The sequence below is a fragment of the Acomys minous genome, assembly GCF_964271855.1.
Source record: "Acomys minous genome assembly, chromosome: 3".
NCBI lineage: Eukaryota > Metazoa > Chordata > Mammalia > Rodentia > Muridae > Acomys > Acomys minous.
In genome coordinates this window covers 12,407,870-12,431,024 of record NC_140485.1, presented here as the reverse complement: position 1 = coordinate 12,431,024, position 23,155 = coordinate 12,407,870, and the positions used below count along the sequence as shown (strand labels likewise).

Here is a 23,155-nt window from a genome sequence, read left to right as displayed (position 1 = left end):
ATTAATACCGTGATGAAATTCTGATTAAAAAAAAATCTTAAAAAGGAGTATGTTTTGTTCTGCAAAAAGATGCCACTATGTACCCCAGGCCCCTGCCCTAGTGCTCACCATTAGCCCACCTAGGCCTCCAGGTGCTTAGATTACAGATGTTCACTGCCGCTGCTGGGCTCATGGAGGAAGGACCTACTTGGGCTGACAGTTTCAGTGGTCAGGTGATGATGTGCAGAGACCATGGCTGTGAGCCTGAAGCAAAGCTGGGCATATCCAGGAACATGTAAAGAAATGCAGATTATTTTATGCCAGATAGGAATCAGGGAGAAAAATTGGGGACATGGGGAGAAGCTACATCTTTTCCAGGGAATGCCTCCAGTGACCCAATTTCTCCAACAAGGCCGTATCTATTGTCTACCATCTGCAAATACAATGCCATGCTATGTTATATCCACCCAGGAGGTAATGCATTGCTGAGAGTAGAACTCTCATGACCCAGTCACTTCCTCAGAGCCTCACTTCTGAGCTTGCTGCGCTAGGAATTTATTCTCTATAGATGAGATATTTCAGGAGCCAACCTTACCCAAAGCATGACAGCAAGGATTGTGCTTTAGTTTCCTTTCGTGTGGTGTCAGGTTTATAGCTCCCAATTTTTCTATAATTACAGAAGCATAATGTTTACAGTAACTATAAAAATTATATTTTCTATAAAAATACCTTGAGGCAAAGGACTATGAACCAATATTGTATTTCTTCCCCCTTCCCCAAATTACTTGACAAAGAGCTCAATTAGTGTTTTTCAAAATGATATAACACTTAAAAATATGGCCATTATCACTATTTCCTCTGTGAATATTCTTAATATATTATCAATTCCAATTCATAGTCTATTCCAAATACTACTATTACCTAGTTCTCAGCATGCCAGTGTGCTTACTTACCATCTCTCAACAAAAGGCTTGATCTACACACAGGAGTAGTCTTCAAGGATTACATAGCGTTTTGTGAAATAATTATTAATAAAGGAACAAATTAACTTATTTGCAATCCCAAACACAGGGTGATAATGGGATAGCAGCATCCAAGTTTGAGTTTTGTAGGTTAAATAGCAAAAGCTGAGAAGGATTATGGGATACAACTATTGCCAAATACAAACATGTAACTACATAATAAAAAAGAAGACAACAAAAATTCAATTGCCCTTTACTTCAGATTAAAACACTTTCTTAGCTGGAAGAGCTGTAGGGCCCACTGAATTGCTTTGACTATTCCCCAGATAGTACCAAAAAGGAAGACATTAAAGTGATGCCTTCACAAGCCCTTTTTTGATTGGGATTTTTTCATCAACAGCCTTCATGATTTATGTGATGTCAATGAATGTTATTTTATCTACAAGTCATCTAAAGAATAATTCAGTAGTATAATATAAAATATGATGGTTGGTAGAGAAATATATTTCTCTTCTATCTTGGGAATGCCATTAACTTTAACTAATGCAAACTGTGATGCAAACTAATGCAAAGACACCTATAGTAGAAAAACCAATAATGGATGACCTAAGTACCTTTCCTACATTCTTCCTGTATTTCATTATAATGTAGTATTGGTCTTAAATATCTAACATACAGAGATTTCCTAACACAGTATGAGTGAGACAGCCATAAAATCAAACAAGTATTTTGACTAAAGAAGCCTTTTAACATATTTGCTTTAGTTCTCCACATTTTTCTTGCCCCAACTTATTTTGATAAGTAAGATATTAATCCTGTTGGACTCACTCAGTTCAGCAATTTTACTACTGTACGTCCTTGAGCCCTGCTAAAGTCCCAGGCCAGTCGCTGACTTCTGACTTCATTCTCTTCTGCACTCCCCACCTCCCTCCCTCCCCCCCCCTCTTAACCTATCAGGGGTTCTTTCTCTGTCTGTTGTTATACCTCCTAAAATACTTCTCAGATCTCAATCTTCTTTTATTATTATATATATACATGAGTGTTTTGCCTGTATGGATGTCTGTACCATGTGCCTGACTGGTGCCTGTAGAGACTAGAAAATATGTCAGCTCCCTTGCAACTGGAGTTACAGAGGGCAGTGAGCTGCCATGTGAGTGCTACAATTTAAATCCAGGTCTTCTCAAGGAGCAGCCAGTGACCTTAACTCCTGAGCCATCTCTCTTGCTTCTCTATTAGTTTATTTTTCTTCTTATATATATCTGCCAGAATGAGCTTCTCTGAAATTATTTTCATCAAGAAGTCTCATGCCATGTTTTACCACTGGAATTTGAATAATTTTCGTCAAGTATCAGAAGTGTTGTCTTATACTTCCCTCCGTTTTCTCTGAGAAGGATCTTCCTGTGTTGTCCAGGCAGGTCTCAAGCTCAGCTAGAGCAACACTCCTGCCTGAACATCCTCAGTAGTTGAGACTTCAAGAACATGTCATCTATGCTTAGCTACATTTCCAGTATTTACTAGTAAGGCTTATATACAACCTTAGTGAACACAAATGAGTTTATTGAAATATATCAACAAATGTAAGCAATATTTAAAATGAGTGGAACAATGCTACGTCAAGGAAGGGATCAAGTTTTACAAACAGCTAACCGTGTAGGAACTGACAGTGGCTATGGTGAACAGTGAAGACTCCTATCCTGCCAGTGTGAGAGGTCCAGGGCAACCCCTTATTGGAGCCACTGGGAGAAGCAGCACCAACGCACTTCCCATAGTTGTTCGTAGGAGACTATCTATTTTTAGTATTTGTAAACCTACAAACAGAAATGTGTGGTGAGGACACCAAATGTGGGGTGATGGTGATGACACCAAGGCATCAACAATTTTTATTAGTCTATAAATTTCTATTTATCAAACATAACCTTCCTTAAGTATATGAGGATTCTTTTATAAGTCATCTATCCTCCTATGGAGACTAGGCCTTTGAGAAAGAACAATTTATCAAGCATTTTTTTTTTCTAAGACTCCTGAACTAGTTTGTTTGACATTCTCTATTAGTTTTTATCTTCAATGACATATGAAAGATCTAAAATCAGGTTGGCAGTCTCCACAGCCACCTGTAGGCCACTCAACTTGGCAGTGAAAGAGTCCACAGTCAGGATGCTGCCCGGACCCACAGCCGCCCGTGGAAGGGAGGTCTGTGGTGCAAAGGGATGACAAGCGCTTCTTAAGAGAGACCAGCTGAGATCTTCCTGGCTGTTGTACAGACCACAGCCACATCGTGACAACACAGCTGGCCAGTTGGCGACAGAAGCAGAATCTGCTTGACATGACCAGAAGTGTCCATACTTCATGTCAATGAGAATGTCACCACCATCATGCTCCAGGGAGCCAGCCACGGACTCCAGAGCACGGCAGAATGCTTCAGCAGCAACATGGAGCTCCGACTGATGACACCCGTCACCCATGACAGAGTCTTCTGCCTCACTATGGACCTAAAGAGGAGGAAGACCAGTGAAAACACACAGCGATTAATATAGAAATGCTTCCGAAAAATAGGATACTTGATCAAACCCTTGTTCGTCAAGTTACTGACCTTCATTTACTCAGGGTTTGGCAGCAATGCTGGCGGGCTTGTGTGCGTTAGCCTGCTGGCTGTAACCCTTAAGCTGACTGTCCAGAGTCAAAATGTGTGTTTCCAATCATGTAACCAGAATGAATCAATCAACCCTCTCATTGCTTATTCTAAATAGCTGACTGGTGGCATCTCCTTAAATATATAAAGGACAGCACATGAATTATAGGACTTAAAAAAAGAAACCGTGCACACAGGGAAAAATTGCTAATGAAGTACTTATTACATCAGCTAAATGTTTGAAATCTGTTTAAAATTATATTGCAAAATTGCAATTAAGACCTCATTTAGTGGTATGTGTAATTTTCACCTCAATGTTTAAAAAAAGGAAGATTCTTCTTAATAAAAAGGTACTTGTGCCTTTTTGATTCAACATTCCAAATTAATCTTAAGAAGGAAAGGGGAAAGGAAGAAAAGGATTGGGGGGGTGGAGAGAAAGGGAGGGGGAGAGGGAAAGAGAGGAGAGAGGAGAAAAAGAAATAAAGAGAGGAGAGACAGAAAAAGAGGGGGGCGAGAGAGAACAAGCTCATGTGTGGAGGTCAAAGGTCAAGGTCAGACATCTTTGCCTCTTGTTCCCCACTTTATATTTTGAGACAAAGCCTCTCCCTCAGAGAGAAGATCCTGACTCATTATGTTGGCTAGATGGCCAGTGAGCATCAGGAATTCTTTTGCCTCTTTCTTCCAATGCTAGAATGTTGTCATGGGCACAAGACTGAGGTCCTCCTGCTTGCCCAGTAAACACTTTACCTCAGCAATCTTCCTAGATCTATTGAAAGGCCTCAAAATAAAAGAGTGGGCAAATAAGAAAGCTAAGAACTCAATGACAGTTAAAGAACCCACATCCTTACTACTTGTAAACAGCATCCATCTTTTTCTTTTGAAACCAAGTGTAAAAGACAGATGACATAAGCTATATTAGGTTTCTCCATGCCTTCAATACTATGTGGCTTCTTCAAAAACCTACTGAAAATACCTCTTTTCTCCAAAAACACTTTTTCTACTCATTCAGTCCTGTTGATAGATTATATTATTATCCACTAAATATCATTGGATTGCCTGGGATTTTGCTTTTCAGAAAGTATACTTTGATAACTTTTTAGGAATTGGCTTTATCTTCCAATGCATTTGAAGTGATCTGAGAAAGCTGATTGGATCATGCCTGAAGAAATATGTTTACTGTCTTTCTCTCAGCCCACTTACCCAATGGAAACTCTGCAGGGCCTCTCAGGAACTTATCAACTGTGAATATGTGGAGAACATGTTTATCTTTTTGTTTTCATTTTCAAACCAAGTGGGCTAGGATTTATGAAATAATTTAGCAGACCTATAATGCAGTATAATCTCATCCAACAACTATCAGTAGATGGAGTCTAACAAGAAGTTCTAGTTAGTAGGATTCATACGTATCAGGCACTGATTCCCATTTAAAAATTGTGACAATCGTCTGGAGAGATGGATGAGTGAGTAAAAGGCCTTGTCCTTCAGCCTGACGATAACTTGAGTACACATGGAGGTGGTGCTCTGACCTCCTCATTTAGGTACCATGGCATGTTGAACATACATTCACACACATGTGCACATGCACACACCAATACACTAAGTAAATAGTAAACGCTTGAAATCTGATCCTTGGGATTCTTTAGCGAATAAAGTTGGTTCTCTTAATGTTCCAGAAAGTACTGTACATTTTTAGAAGTTCAGCTCTTTTGTTGTGAGTATTAGATCATCTGATAGGGCAGGATTTTAGAACTCCCAATAACTGAACGTCAGCTTCAACATGCCTTACATATAGACAATGCTCAAAGAACATGTTCATTTGCTAGATTAGATTCATAGTAATCAATGCAATCAATTTAGTACCTTGTATTTATAAATATTACTTTCCTGAAATGTAGTAATTTCATTTCAACTACATTATCTGACTTTTGAAAAGTTAAGTATCAAAGGTTCTAGTGTGTTATGATTTGGCCATTGTCTCAGAAAACAAAAACTGCTGAAAATTCCAACAATGGAAGGAAGATGTCTAACTTACCTTGTGTCTAATATATGCAGCCAAATGTGTTTCGGTACAGCCACCTCCCAATAAAACCCATGGTTCCTTGATTGTTAATTGCAAGACATGCATTGCTGTTTGACATGCAAGCTAAGGAAGAAACAAATTAAAATTAGGATCTCATGCTTGTACACGAACCATACTCTCAAAGAAACTTGGATTTGAACTCATTGCCAGCTTTTTAAATTTTAAATTGTGTGTGTGTGTGTGTGTGTGTGTGTGTGTGTGTGTGTGTACATGTACATGCATATGGTGGGAGAGAGAACATGTCAGGCCACATAAGTGGAAGTGATAGGACAATGTCCATTTTGTGGGTTCTAGGGATTGAACCCAACCCATCTACCTTGGTAGTGAGTGACCAGATTGTTTCCTAACTTAAACAAGTTAGTTAGTTTGTTTATTTATTTATTTACTTATTTATTTATTTATTTATTTATTTAGTGTGTAGTTCAGTGTGTACATGAGCTATGGTACAAGTGTGAAGGGCAGAGGACAATTTGTGGGGGTCAGTTCTCTTCTTCCATCATGTGACCAGGGAGTTGCACTCTGGTCATCAGGCCTGGCATTCAGTGCCTTTACCCACTTAGATAGCTCAGTTGTGCACAGGTCCAGATTCTAATTTACCAAGAACAAAATCTATTTTATCAAAGTTAGAATGTGACTAATTTATATTTTCAATAATGATTAGAGAATGAAGGGAGATAGTAGTCTACTTCCATGGGATTAATACTTTATTTCCTGTCTACTTTGCTTATAAACATATGGCCTAAAAATATCTGCATTTGGCCAGATGCTGTAGCACCCACTTTTAATCCTAGCACTCAGGAGAGGCAGGTGGATCTCTGTGAGTTCGAGGCCAAGCTGGTCTACAGAGTGAATCCAGGATAGTCAGGGTTAATAGAGAAAGCCTGTCTCGGAAAACAAAACAAACAAAAACCAACAAAAAAACAGCAACAAAACAAAAAGCTGCATTAACAAGGTTTGCTGTTGTTTTCAGCAAAATCAAAGTTTAAACAAGTTGTATAAATGCTATAAAGTATGTTCTAAATTGTTTTACAAGTGATAGCACCAAGCAATAATAAAAAAAAAAACACATGGAAATTTCTGATTTACTAAGGATGAATCTTGAAGCAATATGAATCTTTAAACTCATGATTAATTTCTTATGTTGTCAGTTCCTGTATATAACATTTGCAGAAAACAAACTACTAGAAAGTGGGTGATGGCTAATCATTAGGAATTCTACTTTATGGCACAATATGTTCCAAGTTTACCATACAGCCTGTTAAGTTAGCTTACTCGAGCCTTTGCCCCTCCTCTTCCCTCTTTTGGTGCTGGGACGGGACCTTGTATGCCCCGTACCAAGCGTATGCCCCACCCTTCAGCTAAATCTCTGGTCCATCTTTCTGTCCCTTTTGTCTTTGCTTTTTTATATTACTGTGGACATTATGGAAAACTGGGAGAAAGCAAAATAAACAACGCAGACCTCAACCTGTGGCACCTGCTTCATGACTACTTCATCTCCACTGTTGGCCTGGGAAGTCACCTACCTTCAGTTCCTCCCAGGCAGTGTCATTTCTATTGCAGAGAAGCAAGCTGCAGACAGTCGCCTCATTAGGAATAAGGTGAAAAAAATGTTTGGGGCCAAATCTTGCAGTGCGCACATCTTTCACACTTCCGTAAATAGTAGGAACTGTTATGTTCAGGGAACCAATAGGCGTTGCTCCTATTTTTGTAATGTATAGAAAATATAAACTGTATAAGCAAAGATGGAACACTTAGAATACATATCAACAAACATTAATTCCTAACTAGTATAAAAGCCTCCACTAAAGCTTATCATTTGAAATATGAAATATAAGATAGATATAAAATGTATCTTCTCAGGTTTCTAAAATTCACATTCTGCTATTTAAATGATGTAAAAGTAATTTTTATTCTCCTGGCTCAATTGCTGCCTAGGAGTCTTACTGCCCCCTTCTGCTAACCTAGACCTAGTCCTGGAAGCTTCTAGCCTCCGTACAATCTAACCTAGGCCTAGAATGTTTTCAGTCCCTGAGGCTTACTACTTAATAAGGTCACCCTTTCTAGTTCTTTCTGATCTCTGGGATGGCTGGTTCAACTCAGCTGTTCTGGCTCAAACTCTTCTCCCAGACAACTTAATTAATCTGGCTTTTCTCACAGCCTGGAATTGCTCTGCTTGGCCCCAAACTAACTACACAATCTCTAATCTGGTTTCTTCTCATTTTCTGGCTCATTCTGCCTTCTCTCTGCAGCCCATCTTTCTATTTCTGTCCTGGTAAAATCAGCCTCCTCTCTCTGTAAAACTGCCTCTTAGGTAGCTTCCCCTTCCTTTCCTTCTTAGAGCTGAGCATATCCCATTCGTCTGAGCATATCCTATTCACCTTTTCTGCTACTCAATTAGACATCACTTTTAAACATGGGTGCTTCCTTCTACAAACTAACTTTACCTTTGTTGGGTATGTAATTAAAGGCATGTACCACCACACCTAGATCTATGCTTTTTTTTTTTTTTAACCTGACACTTGCTCTATACTGGGCTGGCCTTGAACGCAGATCTGTTTGCCTCTGTCTCCTAGATTAAAGGTGTGTTTGCATTCCAGTGAGATCACAGACCTAGACAGTCTTCGGATGTGATCTCTTGCCAGAACAGCCATTTTCTGAATTAACATTGCTCTACAAAATGATATACAATATTCATTTCCTTTAAAAACATCAATCAGTCAATTAGTTAATTAATTATAGGCATGGCATTTTGCTATGTAGTCCCGGCTGGCCTGGAATTCACTATGGAGACCAAGATGGTCGTGAACGTGCAGTAATCCTCGAACTTCTGCCTCTTGAATGCTGGGATTACAAATGTACATGTGGCCATCTTTGCTTGGACTATTTCTGTTTATGAACGCTGTCACAGTTACCTTTCTACTGCTGTGACAAAATACTCCATCAAAATCAACTTAATAGGGAAAGGGTTATTCCAAATTAGTCCCAGGATCCGGCTCATTACAACAGAGAAGTTACAGCAGCATGAGCTCAAAGCATCTATTCATATCATACCAACTCTCAGGAAGCAGAGGGCTATGTGCAGGCATGCTAGTGCTTAACGTGCCTTCTCAACTTCAAACGATCCAGGAACTCTTGCACGGGGAATAATGCCATCCACAGTGGTCAGATCTTTCCAAGTTAATAAATGTAATCAGGTAGACTGGTACCATTTATTCATTTAATTGTGTGTGTGTTAGTAGTAATTAAACCCAGCCATGTCAATGTTAGGCAGATGTTCTACCACTGAGCCAATTCCCAACCTTACAGACCTATCTGAACATCTGTTTAAAGCTATTTTGTATTTTCAGGAAAAGGAACACAAAAAATTGCATATATTTTTAGCAAGTCCAGGATCCCTGAAAGCATACTTAGAGATCAAAAACCCTACGTTAAGGACCTGATTAATTTTGAAAAGGGTGGGAAGTGTTTTGTTTTTTATTTTGTGTTTTTGGTTTTTCAAGACAGGGTTTCTGTGTAACCTTGGCTGTCCAGGACTTTGTAGGCCAGCCTGGCCTCAAATTTACAGAGATCCGCCTGCCTCTGCCTCCTGAGTGCTGGGATTAAAGGCGTATGCTACTATGCCTGGCTTATTTTGTCTTTTAAGTCATTTATTTCTTTGGGAGCTCTATTTAGGACACACACACACACACACACACACACACACACACACACACACACACACACTTTGCCTAGCTCTTCTGGGCTCACTTTGTAGTCCAGGTTGGCCCACCTCTGTTTCCCAAAGTGTCAGGATCACAGGCGTGTACCACATCTGGCTTGGATTTTCTTTCTTTTTCTTTCTTTCTTTCTTTCTTTCTTTCTTTCTTTCTTTATGTAAATAGGTATGCAAGTATCAGAATAAAGAATATGGCATACTTATTTCATTATACTGTTCTTGATTTGCTTATCCTCCCAGTATCATAGGGAAAACTACATAAACCAAAGTTAAAATATAAATAAAGGTGATTGGAATATTTGTAAAATCTCTAACGGTAGTTAAGTTTTATAAGGAATCTACAGCAACTTCTCTTAAGAAATAACACTTAACATTTGAATATCAAAACTAGAACAATTCTCCCTTTTGGAGGCCGGTTTTGTTTTGAGTCCAGGCTTTCCTCGAACTTGCTACGTAGTGAGGATTAAGGATCTTGATTGTCTTGCCTCTCCCTCCCATGTGCTGGAATCAGGTATGTGACACCATGTCCAGAGACCAGAAGACTTAAGGAGTTAGAACTTTCATGTTGTGTTGTAAGTAACTGAGTTAAGTGACAACTCTGTACTAGTGCCCCTTTATAACACTGGTGCTATGGGAAAACATTCCACTCTTTAACTTACCAAATACCTAGTGTCTATAAAGTGGAGAGAGCCAGATTATCACAAATTAGTAGAAAATTTAGATCTGTCCTACAAGATTAAAATGAATTCCAAATAATTATTTCCATGTTCTTAGTAACTTTGATTTGGATGGTCATTCGGCTGACAGTATACAATGCTTGGCACGCACGGTTTTGAAACAGTTCAGTGGTTGTAGTTCACAAGGCAGGTGTGACCACATGTAGTTGTCAGGACTTTGAGACCAGCCTGACAATATGGCTGGACCTTGCTAAGCAAAAAGCAACTACTGCAGTCAACATGGATGACACTGGTAATTTCTGATGTTTGTCGGTGCAGTTACAAGGACACTGGCTTGTGAAGTGGTTTATACTAGGAACACTTCAACTTACTTATTTTCTGTGTATGTGTTTAGTCTGCTCGTTTTGTGATTATAACTCTACATATCAATCCATAAAAGGTCTGAGGGCCAGGCCTGTTAGAAGCCCTCACAGTAAAGGGTGCCGTTGGCTCTCAAGAGCCCAGCTACAAGAATGCTTGGTAAATGTCAGACAGACAGACATACACCTGCCTGCTGAAGGAGGAACTATTTGGGCAGAAGTACAGACATTCCTCAGAGTCATAAAAGTGAAGAAAACGAAGTATTGCAGACATAAAAATCATCTGAATGAAACAGAATTTAAAAGCTTTGTAAAATTCAAAATCGTATGTATAATATTAAAGAGCTTCTAATGATGTTAGACTTCTCAACTGCCTGTAAAATATCTGAGGGGTAGATTATAACAGACTACACTTGGGGTTGGAAAGACCACAGAAATGGCTACTACCATTCTGTTTTTCATAACTGGGCAATGGGATCTTCTTCAGAAATTCTTGTCCCAGAAATGAGGCAAGTGCTGTAAGGTTGGTGGCTTCTAAAATGTTTCAAGGTATTAACAGTGACACACACCAAACCTCTCTGCTGAAAAAGTAAGGGTGACACATCAACTTTACAGGGCAAAAGCCAAGAGAACTTTTTACCTGTCACCTTGCTTAGGGGTTCCATCAGAGTCACTCCAACTCTGTCGATGGCAATAATGTGATGCTCTTGGAGGAACTGTTTCAAAGATGGGTGGATAACTTTTTGGCACAGGACAAGATCTACATGGTCGCTGACTAGCTGCCTTCCTAGACTAAGCAACTGATCTAAGACCGCATTCTCTAGGGACACTTGGTAAGGGACCACCACAGTGCCTTCTCCAGCATTAGGAAAATCTCCTGACAGAGAGACACAGAAGAGGGCCACCTTGAGGGCACTGGACTTCTGAGGGGGTGACAATCTCCTTCCTTGAACTGCTGACACTTCAATGAGTAGTCCAGGTAAAACAGCAGACTCTAGAACTCCTTGGCCCTTTAAGGGAACAATTATACTCTTCCCTAAAATGATTCGGTCTTCTGCACTTTCTGGAATTGTAAGCAAAAAAGCTTCCAAAATCAAAGCACCGATGTGATCCACTTCCTTTCTGGTGAGCATACAGGCAGGCTTGCTTGTTAAGACACTGTGCACCAAGCCAAGGAGGATATGTGTACTACTGAAGTCAACTGGGACTCGACAGCTACAGGCTTCAGACTTGAGGTAACTGGTACAGAGACTCAAGAGGTATTTATTTAACTTAATAATAGTCATGGGGGGCAGACCTAGTCTCTGAGTGTTTTCAATCAGGTTGCAGCACAGAATGGCTGTAAATAAGCCGCAGTCACTGAAGCAGGACACATGATTCTGCACAGATGCTGTTAGGACCTTTAGTACGGGATGCGTGACGGAAAGGTTGCGCAGCAGGGCTGAGGACTGTGAGGTCGTGCACACACAACCTCCCAGACCATTGTGCAGCTGCTTCAGCCTCCCCGAGGGGCCGTAGCACGAGGCCATGATTCCTTTCAAGACAGAAAGTGTGGACCTGACTCTGTCATTTGTCATCGGTTCAGTTTTACACAACGATGGCTTCTTAGCTTCTAAGCGAGACATCATCTTGCTTCAGGTGTAACTTGTGAAGGCAGCTTTATTTTGTTCACGGGTTTTTCATTTATTGCACTGTCATGTGTTTTGGCACTAAAAACTATTCTCCAGGTGGGAGAGTCTGCCCATGCAGCATTCACAGGTACAAAATCAAATGCTTTTCAGACAATAACCAGCATATATTAATTTAATGACATTAATAATCCCAAGTGCTTATTTTGCATCACTCTTCAATATTCTTTTGTCTGTCTCTGGACTGAGACTTCACAGACTGTTTCGCAGCTCTCTGCATAAAGTACGTCCCAAGATGGACTCCTATGAAAGTCAGCCCGGCCACAAGAAGCCAGTTCTTCCTAATCCAACTGGGGTTTTTCATTGCTTCTTTTATTATCAAGTTCAGATTCAAAATTGCTTCTTTCTATAACAAATTTTAAAAAATTTAGAAAAAAAGTTAGAAGAATTCCAATATATTTTATAAGCAGTAAGTTTAATAGTTTTAATACTCTGCCCCATTTTTAGAAAAAGGATTTTAACTGTCATAAGCCTATTGGAAGTGAGAAAGGGAAACCAATGGACTTAATACTCCTTTGCTTCTAGAAAAAAAAAAAAGTAGCACATTATACAACGAAGGCTCTTCCCATCCTTACTGACTAGTGTTCATGGTACCAGGAGGACCTCTGCATAATACCAGAAGAGCAAGGTAAACACCAAGCCAGTTACAAACCCTTTGATCCACAACAGTGGCCGGCCTGCATCATACACTGGCACAATAGTGGCATACACACAAGCATAGCCAACCACTATGTGATTGGATTTTAAGTCCATTTCATGAGACGGAACCCATGACACTGCTAAAAAGGCTCAGGCTGGCCAGACTTCCTATGTAGTTAAGGGTAACTAAATTTAATTCTTGACCCTCTTGCCTTCCCCTCATAGATTCGAGGATTACTGCATGTACCACTACACTCACTCTAATCTAATAATGTGGTTTACTATTCCAAAAGTTACTATCAAAAGTATGGTCCTGATTTTCCCTGAATGTCTGGTGGCTTTATTTTATTTTATTAGTGATAAATAACTAAAAGTAACAGTAAAACTTTGCTGTCTAAATCAAGAGAATCAATGTAAAATGTTACTTAAAATACAACTGGGGACAACTTTCTCCTAGAGACTCAGGTTTCTTTGTAAAAATGACTCATCTTATGCCTGAGGCAAGAATGGTGGTGCCTATCTTTAATCCCAGCAGTCAGGGAGACAGAGGCAGGTGGATTGCTCTGTGTGTGTGTGTGTGTGTGTGTGTGTGTGTGTGTGTGTGTGTGTGTAAAAGTCAACTTAGAAAGATACAAGAAGGGAAAAGTTGATTTGTAATGGAATAAATGTGAAACCACATATTTAAATTGACACCTAACACCCAAATCGTAGCACTAACTCATTTGAAAAGCAGGCAGCATGTTACTTCAGCATTTCTGTATAAATGCATTCTGGGTTAAGAGACTAAACTGAGGATGTAAAATTGCTTTAGCTAAGAAGAGAAGAAGTGGTACAGACTTGAGCAGCATAACTGGGGACCCCAATGACAAGACGGATTAGACCATTACAGCAGCTGGTATTTAAGATGATGGCCCACACCCCAAAGCCGGTGCTTGTGAATAGGCCTACTGGAAGGCAAAGAAGCTCCTTCATTTATACTGTTTATCAGTGTTTACACAGCGCAACAGAAACTATGTTTATGGGCAGCAAGAAGTAAAATGTTAACTTGTGAGCCTCCCGCCATAGGCTCCTCTGCTGAGTCCTGGGGCTGCAGGTGTGGCCACCACACCCTGCCCTTTAAAACCATTGACGCTCAAGGACATCTAAAAGCTCCTACTAAGTTCACCTAATATTTTAGGAATATTTTAGGAAATACTTTCTTTTCTTAGCTTCAGTAGTTCATTTTTGAGCAAGGAAAATGTTTTTTCCTCTTGAAGTCTGACTATACATGGTCTCTCAAGTTACATGACGAAATCAAACCACTACACATATGCTTACAGTCTTACAGCAGTCTGAAAGAACTTATATATAAACATCAAGCATCTAATAAATTTAACGCCCTTTTCTTATCTATTAAATGACTTTCTGCATAGAAACAGGCTAAGAGGACTTGCTGCTCTTTTTGGAGGACCCAAGTTCAGTTCCCAGTACCCACATTGGTGGCTCAGGGTTACCAGTAATTTTCCAGGGGTTCTGTCACCTTCCCTCTGACCTCTGCAGATACACAGGGATAGGTACAGGCATGTGCATGCATGTGCACACACACACACATATACACACAAATAAATCCTTTTAAATACACACAAATTTTATAATAGAGACTATCCCTAAGGCTAATGTTATAAGCTGTCAAGCTTCTAATATTTTGTTTTGTTACTCAAGTTTTTATACAAAAAAATTACCTAAGATTTTAAAAGAAATTTTTGTTGCTATTGTTGAGGTATGCAGTAGGCTCCGCTCAACTTCTGATGGTACTGACTCAGAATCAGACTGCTGAGATTTTAGGTAGCAATATGATCTCTCTCTCTCTCTTTTGTTTTGTTTTTCAAGACAAGATTTCTCTGTGTAGTAGCCCTGGCGGTCCTGGAACTCTCTTTGTAGACCATGCTGGCCTCGAACTTACAGTGATCCCCCTGCCCCTGCCTCCCGAGTGCAGGATTACCACTCCTGTGAATCCCTGGCGGTCCTGGATTCCCTTTGTAGACCAGGTTGGCCTCAGTTGCACAGCAATTCAACTGTTTCTGCCTCCCTGAGTGCTGGGATTAAAGGCATGTGCCCCCATGGATGACTTTTTTTTTAAATTTTAATTTTTTAATTCCCACACTAGGATATTAGTCCTCTTCAAGTGAGTAAAACTATCCTTAGGTTCTTCTAAAGCCATTGACCTTATGCTAGAATTTATAACACACTTCTCAGCTCCAGGTGAAAAAAAGGCCTTTTAAAAAAAGTGTGCACTGACATAACTCACACTTCTTACAGTTGGGAGGCTGAGACAGGAGGATTGCTCTGAGTTTCAGGTCCAATTGGGGCTTGAGTGAGATGAAACTGGGTCATAAGTCTTCACATGGACCACTTGGGGCCACTGAGTTTTATCCTTTAGAACTTCTTGGACTGTGTAAACATGTAATAAAAATGTTAGTGCATACTACAATCAACACAAGCCTCATAATGAAAGGCATTTCTGTAGAGAACGCCAAGTTTAGGATGAAGTGGAAGAAATAGTTCCAGTTGCCTTATGACAGTTAAAGCCAAGTTTTTATACTAAAGGAAGTTAATAAATATTTTGCTTTAATTTTGGGGGGGTTGTTTTGTTTTGTTTTTTTGAGAAAGGTTCTCTCTGTGTTAGCCTTGGCTATCCTGGACTCGCTTTGTAGACCAGACTGGCCTCGGACTCACACTGCTCCTCCTGCCTCTGCCTCCCAAATGTTTTGCTTTTTAAAATTTTTCAGATTTTAGAATTATGGATGAACGATTATAAACTTGAATTATATAGTCATCATATCCCCTTGAATTCAGTGATTTCTACTCATAGAAAATTATTTTGAACTACAAATACATTTATTTTTGTCTTAAAAAATAATGGGCTATTTGGACATATCTTAACAAAAACAGTAACTTTTCAATTTAGGCTTTTTCTTTCCAGAGCATATAAAATTAAGTTCCCATTCCTGGAAAATAACCATGGCTGACCAGATGTAATGGATGGAAACTTACCGAAAACTGTAAGCCTGACACTTCTCCTAGGTTTGGCTCTTTGGTGGACTTGCAAGTGCCAGACTATCTGGCTCAGTGGTATTGTCCTTAGGAATTTGGAAGACAGGGCTGCTTTTGATTCTGTGCCACCCCAAATGTATGAAACCGATTAAAGGTACCATAACAAGCAGAACTTTGTATTCTCTCCAGATGTTCTGAAGGCTCATAGTCCGTTGACATAAGCACACCTATGAAAATATTATAGTTAAAGGAGAAAATTAAAATAAAACCAACACTAAAATATAAAGGGTCTCAAAGCATGCTGATAAACACAAATAGTGTATACATTGTATTTTAGGGCTGGAAAGATGGTTCTGTGGTTCGGAGCACTTGCTGCTCTTAGATGACCTGGGTTTCGTTCCCAGCACTTATAAAGCAGCTCATAACCACCTGTAACTCCAATCACAGGGGATAAAACACCTAGGTCTTGTGGGCATCAAAAACACATGCAGTGTACAGACATATAATAAAGACAACTACTAATACACATATTAAAAAAAAACAGTTGAGCCGGGCATGGTGGCGCAAGCCTTTAATCCCAGCACTAGGGAGGCAGAGTCAGGCAGATCGCTGTGAGTTCAAGGACAGCCTGGACTACAAATCGAGTCCAGGATAGCCAAGGCTACACAGAGAAACCCTGCCTAAAAAACAAAACAACAACAAAAACTCAAATACAAAAAACAAACAAAAAACAAAAACAAAACAAACAAAACAAAACAAAACAAAACAAAACAAAAAACCAACCCAGTTGACCATAAAGATATTTTTCAAGCCTGGCAGTGGTGGTACACACCCTTAATCCCAGAACTTGGGAAGCAGAGGGAGGTGAATCACTGAGTTTGAGGCCAGCCTGATCTACAAAGTGAGTTCAAGGACAGCCAGGGCTACAAAGAAAAACTTTGTCTAGAAAAAAAAAAAAAAAAACAAGAAAACAAGAAAAGAAAAGAAAACAAAAACTCTCCAAAAAACAAAACAAAGAAAAAATTTGAATTTTAGGAATTAGTTCCTACTTTGGAGCACTGATGTAGAATTTCCACACTGTGATGAAGATGAACTCCTCAGAGCGTGGGGACATTTGTGAGCATCACAGAGGTAAATTAGCCTAGTACATCACATTTCAAGTTCTGAGCCTGTCACAATCCAGAGGTTGACAGCGGTCTCATGCTACTTGCCCTAGTCAGAGCTGAGGGGTCTGGATCATTCACTCAGCTTAGATTAACTACAGTGCCTCTAGCTTGTTCTTACTACGAAACAGCCTGGCTGGATGGGCGGATACAACTCTACCTTGTTCCACAGTCTTCTGGTCAACTATACATAGGGCCGCAAAGGACAGCAATGAGACACACACTTTAGACCACAAGTATTTGAAAAAGCTGTTGCATTTCTATGATGGTAACTCCCCCCTTTTCACTTTTAGATTAGGAGATTTTACCCCATTTCAGTAAGACTTTAGTCATGTTTTCTGTGATTGCTATATCCCAAGCTAAAAGAAAATTTCTTGGTGGCAGAAATGACAGTAATGTATAGACAAAGCAATGATTTGTCCCGGAAAATTTCAAACACTGGGGTTCTAGATATTAGATCATTTTGCTCCTGTAACAGTGTCAACTAAAATAATCATTAGGTTATTTTCTACTAACAATCTGAATTCAGGTTTGTTTGTTGCTGTTTTTATATACAGGAGATTCTTATTTTGCCTACAAGGCTTCCTGGGCGCCATCTGCTGGTATTCTGGGTAGTGTAAGGAGTTCATTCTACTTAAAATACATGAAAACCAAACACTCCCACAAAATGCAACACAATCATGAAAAGACCATCAGCTAGGGTGCTAGAATTAATTGACCCAGATCTTGTGTTTGAGATGTCTCATATCCACTATAGCTTCATGTCTTTAATAAAAATGTTAATGCTGGACATTTGTGAATCCGTATTACTGAATTCCAATCATTGACTTGAATAGTTCTTTAAAAAATATAGTCCTTGTGAAAATAGTTCCTGTTATTTTCAATTTAAGCAACAGTTCAAGTTTGGTCTTTAGTGTAGACACCAGGCACCACTAAAAAAATGTTATAAGAAAGGATTCTGAAAGTTTTCATCATAAAGAAAACTTTGAAGAGACAGTCATGTTTAACCTGACTTAATCATTATGCAGCATATGGTGCCTTATCTGTACAGTTTTAAAGAAAACGAATCTTTATTGTGTTCATGCCTGACCTATCCAGCCTGGCAAAGACAAGAATGATCTGCCTTTCCCCTATATTTTCTAGACATCTCTCTTAAAGTGGCACTGATTCTATTAGACTTTTCTAGTGTTGTAAACCCTCTCTCTCTCTCTCTCTCTCTCTCTCTCTCTCTCTCAGACTAAACTTCAAGGCACACTGAACCAATGGTTCACAACTGAGTCTACAGTTTCCATTTTGTACAATCCTTTCCCCACTCTACCATCCAAGGATAGCTTGATCAACATCCAAGTCAGGAAATTTATCTGTTGTCAGTAAAGATTAAAAGTCAATACATGAGTATTTTATGTTCTTTGCTACTCTTCACATTTTTATTTGTTCGGTGTATTTATAAAAGTAACCAATACTGAAACAATACAAGACATGCATGAGTGTGTCACTAACTATGAAGTCCAAAATACAGTTGATTTCTGGATGAGAAATGACAGCATCTTGGCAGTTCGTGATTCCCCAGAAAGGATATAGTGGTCTTATATGTCTCAGATGTCTCACATTCCCTTTCACTGACTTTCTTGATTATCATCTAATATTATTATATCTGAATTATAATTATCCTGATTGCCATCTGATATTGGTACTGGTGGGGGAAGAGTGAATGGAAGTCACGCAGACTATTCTAGATTAAATGTCCAGTTGCCTGGCCCTTAGTGTGACAGCAGAGATTTTTATCTGCCTTTAGTCTGCTCTAAATCTTCAAAGGGCTAATTTCTATCCTACGTCATTTTTTAAATTTTCATGTTATTTTACCTTTGTTTCTGCAAATAATCTATTGGCTAGAGAGTATCATAGCTACAGGATATTAATACCGTCAATTTCTTGTTCATATTGTAAAACTGTGCTCATCCTAGGTCTCATCTTACCCTTTCCCACGGTCTAAAACAAGGAAGCGGTACTTCTGTTAGCCATGGCCCTGTCTCATTTGCCACCATGCTGTCAGTTCTGCCACCACGGGCCCCTTCTATCTTCAACCTTCCACTCTTTTTTTTTCAATTTTATTTATTTATTGCATATGAGTGCCTTATCTTTAGCAGAGGGCATCATATTGCATTTTAGATGGTTGTGAGCCACCATGTGGTTGCTGGGATTTGAACTCAGGACCTCTGGAAGAGCAAGTGGCGCTCTTAACCACCTTCCACTCTGAAAGACCATCTTCCCCTGCATGCTTGTGACCATTCTTCACTGTAAAGAACCAAAGCCTGCACTCTGAGGACCAGGAATTACAAGAGGATCAAAGAATATAGCATTGTTCAAGGTTGTCCATCCTTCAGCAAAATACAGCATAGCTTAGGCTATATGAAATTGTGCCTCAAACTAATTAAAACAACAAAAAAAGAAAGCAATCTATCTGAGTTGACAAGACAACAACAACTCCTCTTTCCTTCCACACTGCTGTTAGTTGCCTGCATTTTATTTTGGGGAAAAAGAAAAAAGAGAGACTGGAGGGATGGATAGCTCAGTCGCTGGGAGCTTTTGCAAGGACTTGAATTTGGTTCCCAGCCCCCACATCAGGTGGATCTAACATCTTCAGGCCTGCTAGGACACCTGCAGTTCAATGAATATATCCCAACACACACACACACACACACACACACACACACACACACACAAGTAAAAACAGAATAAGATTAAAAGTCTCTTATACTAAGCTATTTAACTCAGAAACCTGGATATAATGTATTCTGCCTTTCCCCTCACTCGTCAAGATTGTCATCACATATGACCTCCCCAAGACACAGTCCAGATACTTAGGACCTCACAATAACTTTCTTGTTTCGTGGTCTCATCACCAGTAGCTCTAGTCACCTGGGAACTTTGTAGAAATGGAGACTCTCGGGCTATTCTGATCACTGAAAGCAAAACTCCAGGGTAGTGTCCAGAAACATTTAATACAATGCTCAGAAGTCCTAAAGGTGAAGTCTGCAAGCTACTGTTTCAGTGACTTCTGAAGCCTCTATACTCCTAACTTAAAGACACTGGGAGTCATGTCTGTTTGTTTGGAAGACTTAGTGACATAGTGGATGACACGGTTAAAGTTTAATTTCTTATTACAGCTTACAAAGGTCATCCAACATTTACTTTCTACCAATTAGTTTTCGGAGAATAGAGTAAATCGTGTTAATAGGAATGCATCATAAAACAATCACGCAAAGGGCTGAGCTGTGGAATGCTACTGCCTCAGCTTCAAATCTCCCCTAAGTCTTGGAACTGTGCTGCCTCAGCAGTCACTTACTCCCCCTGTCACTGGCAGGAGTAATACTGGCTTCCACATCAAAAACTGCTGTGCACGGTGGTGCACGCCTTTAATCCCAGCACTAGGGAGGCAGAGACAGGTGGGTTGCTGTGAGTTTGAGGCCAGCCTGGTCTATAAAGTGAGTCCAGGACAGCCAAGGCTATACTGAGAAACCCTGTCTCAAAAAGCCCCCCTCCCCCCAAAAAAAGCTGTGCAATTAACATACCCGAAGCGTGCGGGACTCAGTGATAAATAACTACTAGTACTGTTATTTGATCATCTGAAAACGGAGGAAATGTCTTTTCCCTTGTTTTTGTTGTTGTTGGTTTGAGACAAGGTCATATGTAACCCAGGCTGGCCTCCAATTCATGTAAGCTAAACAGAAAAAATAAAAATAAACACATCCAGATTTTCAAAAAACAGGTTTGTGGTTTTGGGTGCTCCTGTTTGGTTGTGTGTGTGTGTGCATGCGCGTGCACGTGTGTATCTGTAATCAGAACATAACGTACTATGAGACGGCTAACAGTCTCCAGGTAAGCTGTGAAGGAACAGAAAAGCTGCCAAGACAGAGTGGATGTCACTAATGATAGTTAATAAAGTTAAGAGTTGCTAAGGGTCGAGATGTGAGTTTGTATACCTGATCTGCACTTTCAGAAATGTTAGTCAAGAACAAAAGCTTTGAGCAAACATGAGAATCAACTTTAACCTCCGTTACAAACTAGTTACCATCTTGAGAAAACTAGTTCCTGCCTCAATCTCATAACCGAGCACAATATAAAGATTATTATACATATGTATAACAGTATAGTGCCATCTCGGTAAGTGTTCAATGTATGGCACCATTATTGCTATAGATCCATGACTTGTAAAAGTCATAAAAGTAGGCACACCCCGGGACTCCTGCTGGAGCAATGTGAGTATATGTCTAATCTTTTGGTTACAGCATACAAAGCTGGAAAATATATTGTACTGATCCAAATGTCCCTTAGTGGTCACGCCAATTTTCACTTGAGGTATGAGCAGAGTTACTTCTATTCACATGTTCATTTACTGTCCACACATGCTGGCAATATTATCCAACTAGGAAATCTACCAAAGAGTTTAAGGGATAATGCTTGCTCTCTATGCAAAGACCAAGTACAAAAGATGAGCTTACTGATCCATGATTGAACACTGTTACCTGACTCAAGACCATCCTTCTCCATTTCCTCTGAACTAATCACAACAGGTTTTTTAGTCAGTATTCATAACGGTTAGGTAACAGCCATTCCCGAAGGCAGTGTGGCAGCCACTAGTTTTGTTTCTCTGCTTTGTTCTCCCCGAGGAACAGAAACCATACAACCATGCTTTCTTAGTTCCTCACGGGGTGGCTCACTACGACAGAAGATGATTCGGGGTAGCCTTCTATCTCACAGCAGAGGACACTTCTGTATCCTATACTGCAGAATCTCCGTACGTGTTATTGCTAGCTTATCACACACAAAGCAGTAACCAACAGTACCAACAACCTCAGACCACTGAACTTACAGTTAGCAGCTGTTTACTTGGAGTTAATTCTCCAAGCCAGGGCCAGGTGCTGCCTGGAGGAGTACACGGTTGATATCAATCAGTACGCACGAACTAGAGTCCACGCAGTGCCTGGCTCTGGATGGCCAGAGAATGAGGGGAAAATACAAGAGATGAGGAGAGAGCCACAGATCTCAGGAAACTGGCTGACTGCCTGCCCAGAGGGTAAAGACGGAACTCCAGAATGACAATTGCCTTTGCGCTTGCCTTAAGTAGTTTAGGCCATTTATTTCCCCAGGGCGTCAACACCCTGCTTTCTCACCAGAACTCTAAATAAAGTGCACCTTAAGGATTCAACTTCCGGTTCTCATAGCACTTTGGGTCTGGCGTTTCAATCACAATCCCTGTGCTTCAGCTTTTCTTTTAGGTGTCCCTTACCCACAGAACCTGGCTCTGAACGCTCAATCTAAAACTTAACTTGATTATTTCCTAGGATACTTATCACTAGACCACAAGCTCCAGGTGGGAAGAACCCGGCCAGTGTACATCACTCATGTGTGAAATTGTGCCACACACGGCATGTGACAATGGGAAAGCTGATATTAAAAAAAGACAAAATACCCCCCTCCCCCTTTTTTCCCTCTGAAACATCAAAATGATCCAGGACTTTAAAAAAAAAAAAAAAAGACCTCAACGACATCTCTCATTCCAGTGCTTGGAAAAGCCCGGATACTGTTTCTGCTTTCTCAAAGTTGATGTGACCCTGCTGGCAGCAGCTCGCTGCTCCAGATTCGTGTTGCGAGGAAGCCCTCACGTCCGTCCCGACAGCCCCCCAGTGTACCGGCACCCTGCCGGGGAAGGAGGTCGAGAAGTTCCGGGTTGCAGGTGGTTGGCTACAGCGCAGGTGTCCCCGGCCCTTTCCCAGGAAAGCTTCTCCATTCAGCTCTCTGAGCAGGTGGGTTTGAGGAAGCCCTATTCTAACTCTACCTGGTCCTGGCCACTCCTGGCCACGAACCCACACTGGCCCTACCATCATAGAGTGACATCCTGAAGCTACTTTGAAAGCGGGCCTTGGGCCACTCCGGTGGCCAGGTGCCTCCATATCCCAGCCCCCAAATACCCTTGGCTGAGCCACTCGCGACCTTCCCGGGTAGGGACGCCGCGCTACCGCAGGCTGGCTTCTCCATAGGCGGCTCGGGCGCTCTCACCTGCCCACCAGCAGTTGCACGTCGCGGCCAGGCAGCCTCCGCCACCAGAACCCAGAAACCCCGCTTGCACCGCAACCTCACAGGGGACTTCCGCCACCTTTGCCCGGCGCAGCACGAAGGCGCATGCGCAGATCTGCGTGCCCGCCCTCCCGCTCTTTTCCCTCTATTCCG

General features: G+C 40.6%; 3 protein-coding genes across 5 annotated transcripts; all 3 read right to left on the bottom strand.

The window, feature by feature from the left end:
- Window positions 1-2,481: 2,481 nt before the first annotated feature.
- Window positions 2,482-15,155, bottom strand: MKKS (MKKS centrosomal shuttling protein; the record flags this gene model as incomplete). 2 transcript variants are annotated; one of them, XM_084777606.1, is made up of 4 exons in its annotated part: window positions 2,482-3,430; window positions 5,603-5,713; window positions 7,174-7,349; window positions 15,016-15,155. In XM_084777606.1, 2 exons carry the CDS (start codon window positions 5,693-5,695, stop codon window positions 2,990-2,992), a joined length of 534 nt encoding a protein of 177 aa, XP_084633732.1. In that variant the 3' UTR covers window positions 2,482-2,989. The 2 variants fall into 2 exon arrangements, with proteins under 2 accessions (XP_084633732.1, XP_084633731.1); XM_084777605.1 differs by lacking the exon at window positions 15,016-15,155 and adding an exon at window positions 11,042-12,029.
- LOC311595182 (uncharacterized protein) lies at window positions 12,189-15,897 on the bottom strand. 2 transcript variants are annotated; one of them, XM_084777613.1, is made up of 2 exons: window positions 15,762-15,897; window positions 12,189-12,435 (listed from the first exon to the last, which is right to left on the bottom strand). In XM_084777613.1, exon 2 carries the CDS (start codon window positions 12,391-12,393, stop codon window positions 12,241-12,243), a length of 153 nt encoding a protein of 50 aa, XP_084633739.1. In that variant the 5' UTR covers window positions 12,394-12,435; window positions 15,762-15,897; the 3' UTR covers window positions 12,189-12,240. The 2 variants fall into 2 exon arrangements, with proteins under 2 accessions (XP_084633739.1, XP_084633740.1); XM_084777614.1 differs by lacking the exon at window positions 15,762-15,897 and adding an exon at window positions 15,016-15,149.
- LOC311595181 (uncharacterized protein) lies at window positions 15,762-23,134 on the bottom strand. The gene is made up of 2 exons (XM_084777612.1): window positions 22,985-23,134; window positions 15,762-15,988 (listed from the first exon to the last, which is right to left on the bottom strand). The coding sequence occupies exon 2, from the start codon at window positions 15,965-15,967 to the stop codon at window positions 15,788-15,790; it is 180 nt and encodes a 59-aa protein (XP_084633738.1). The 5' UTR covers window positions 15,968-15,988; window positions 22,985-23,134; the 3' UTR covers window positions 15,762-15,787.
- Between the last annotated feature and the right edge of the window lie 21 nt (window positions 23,135-23,155).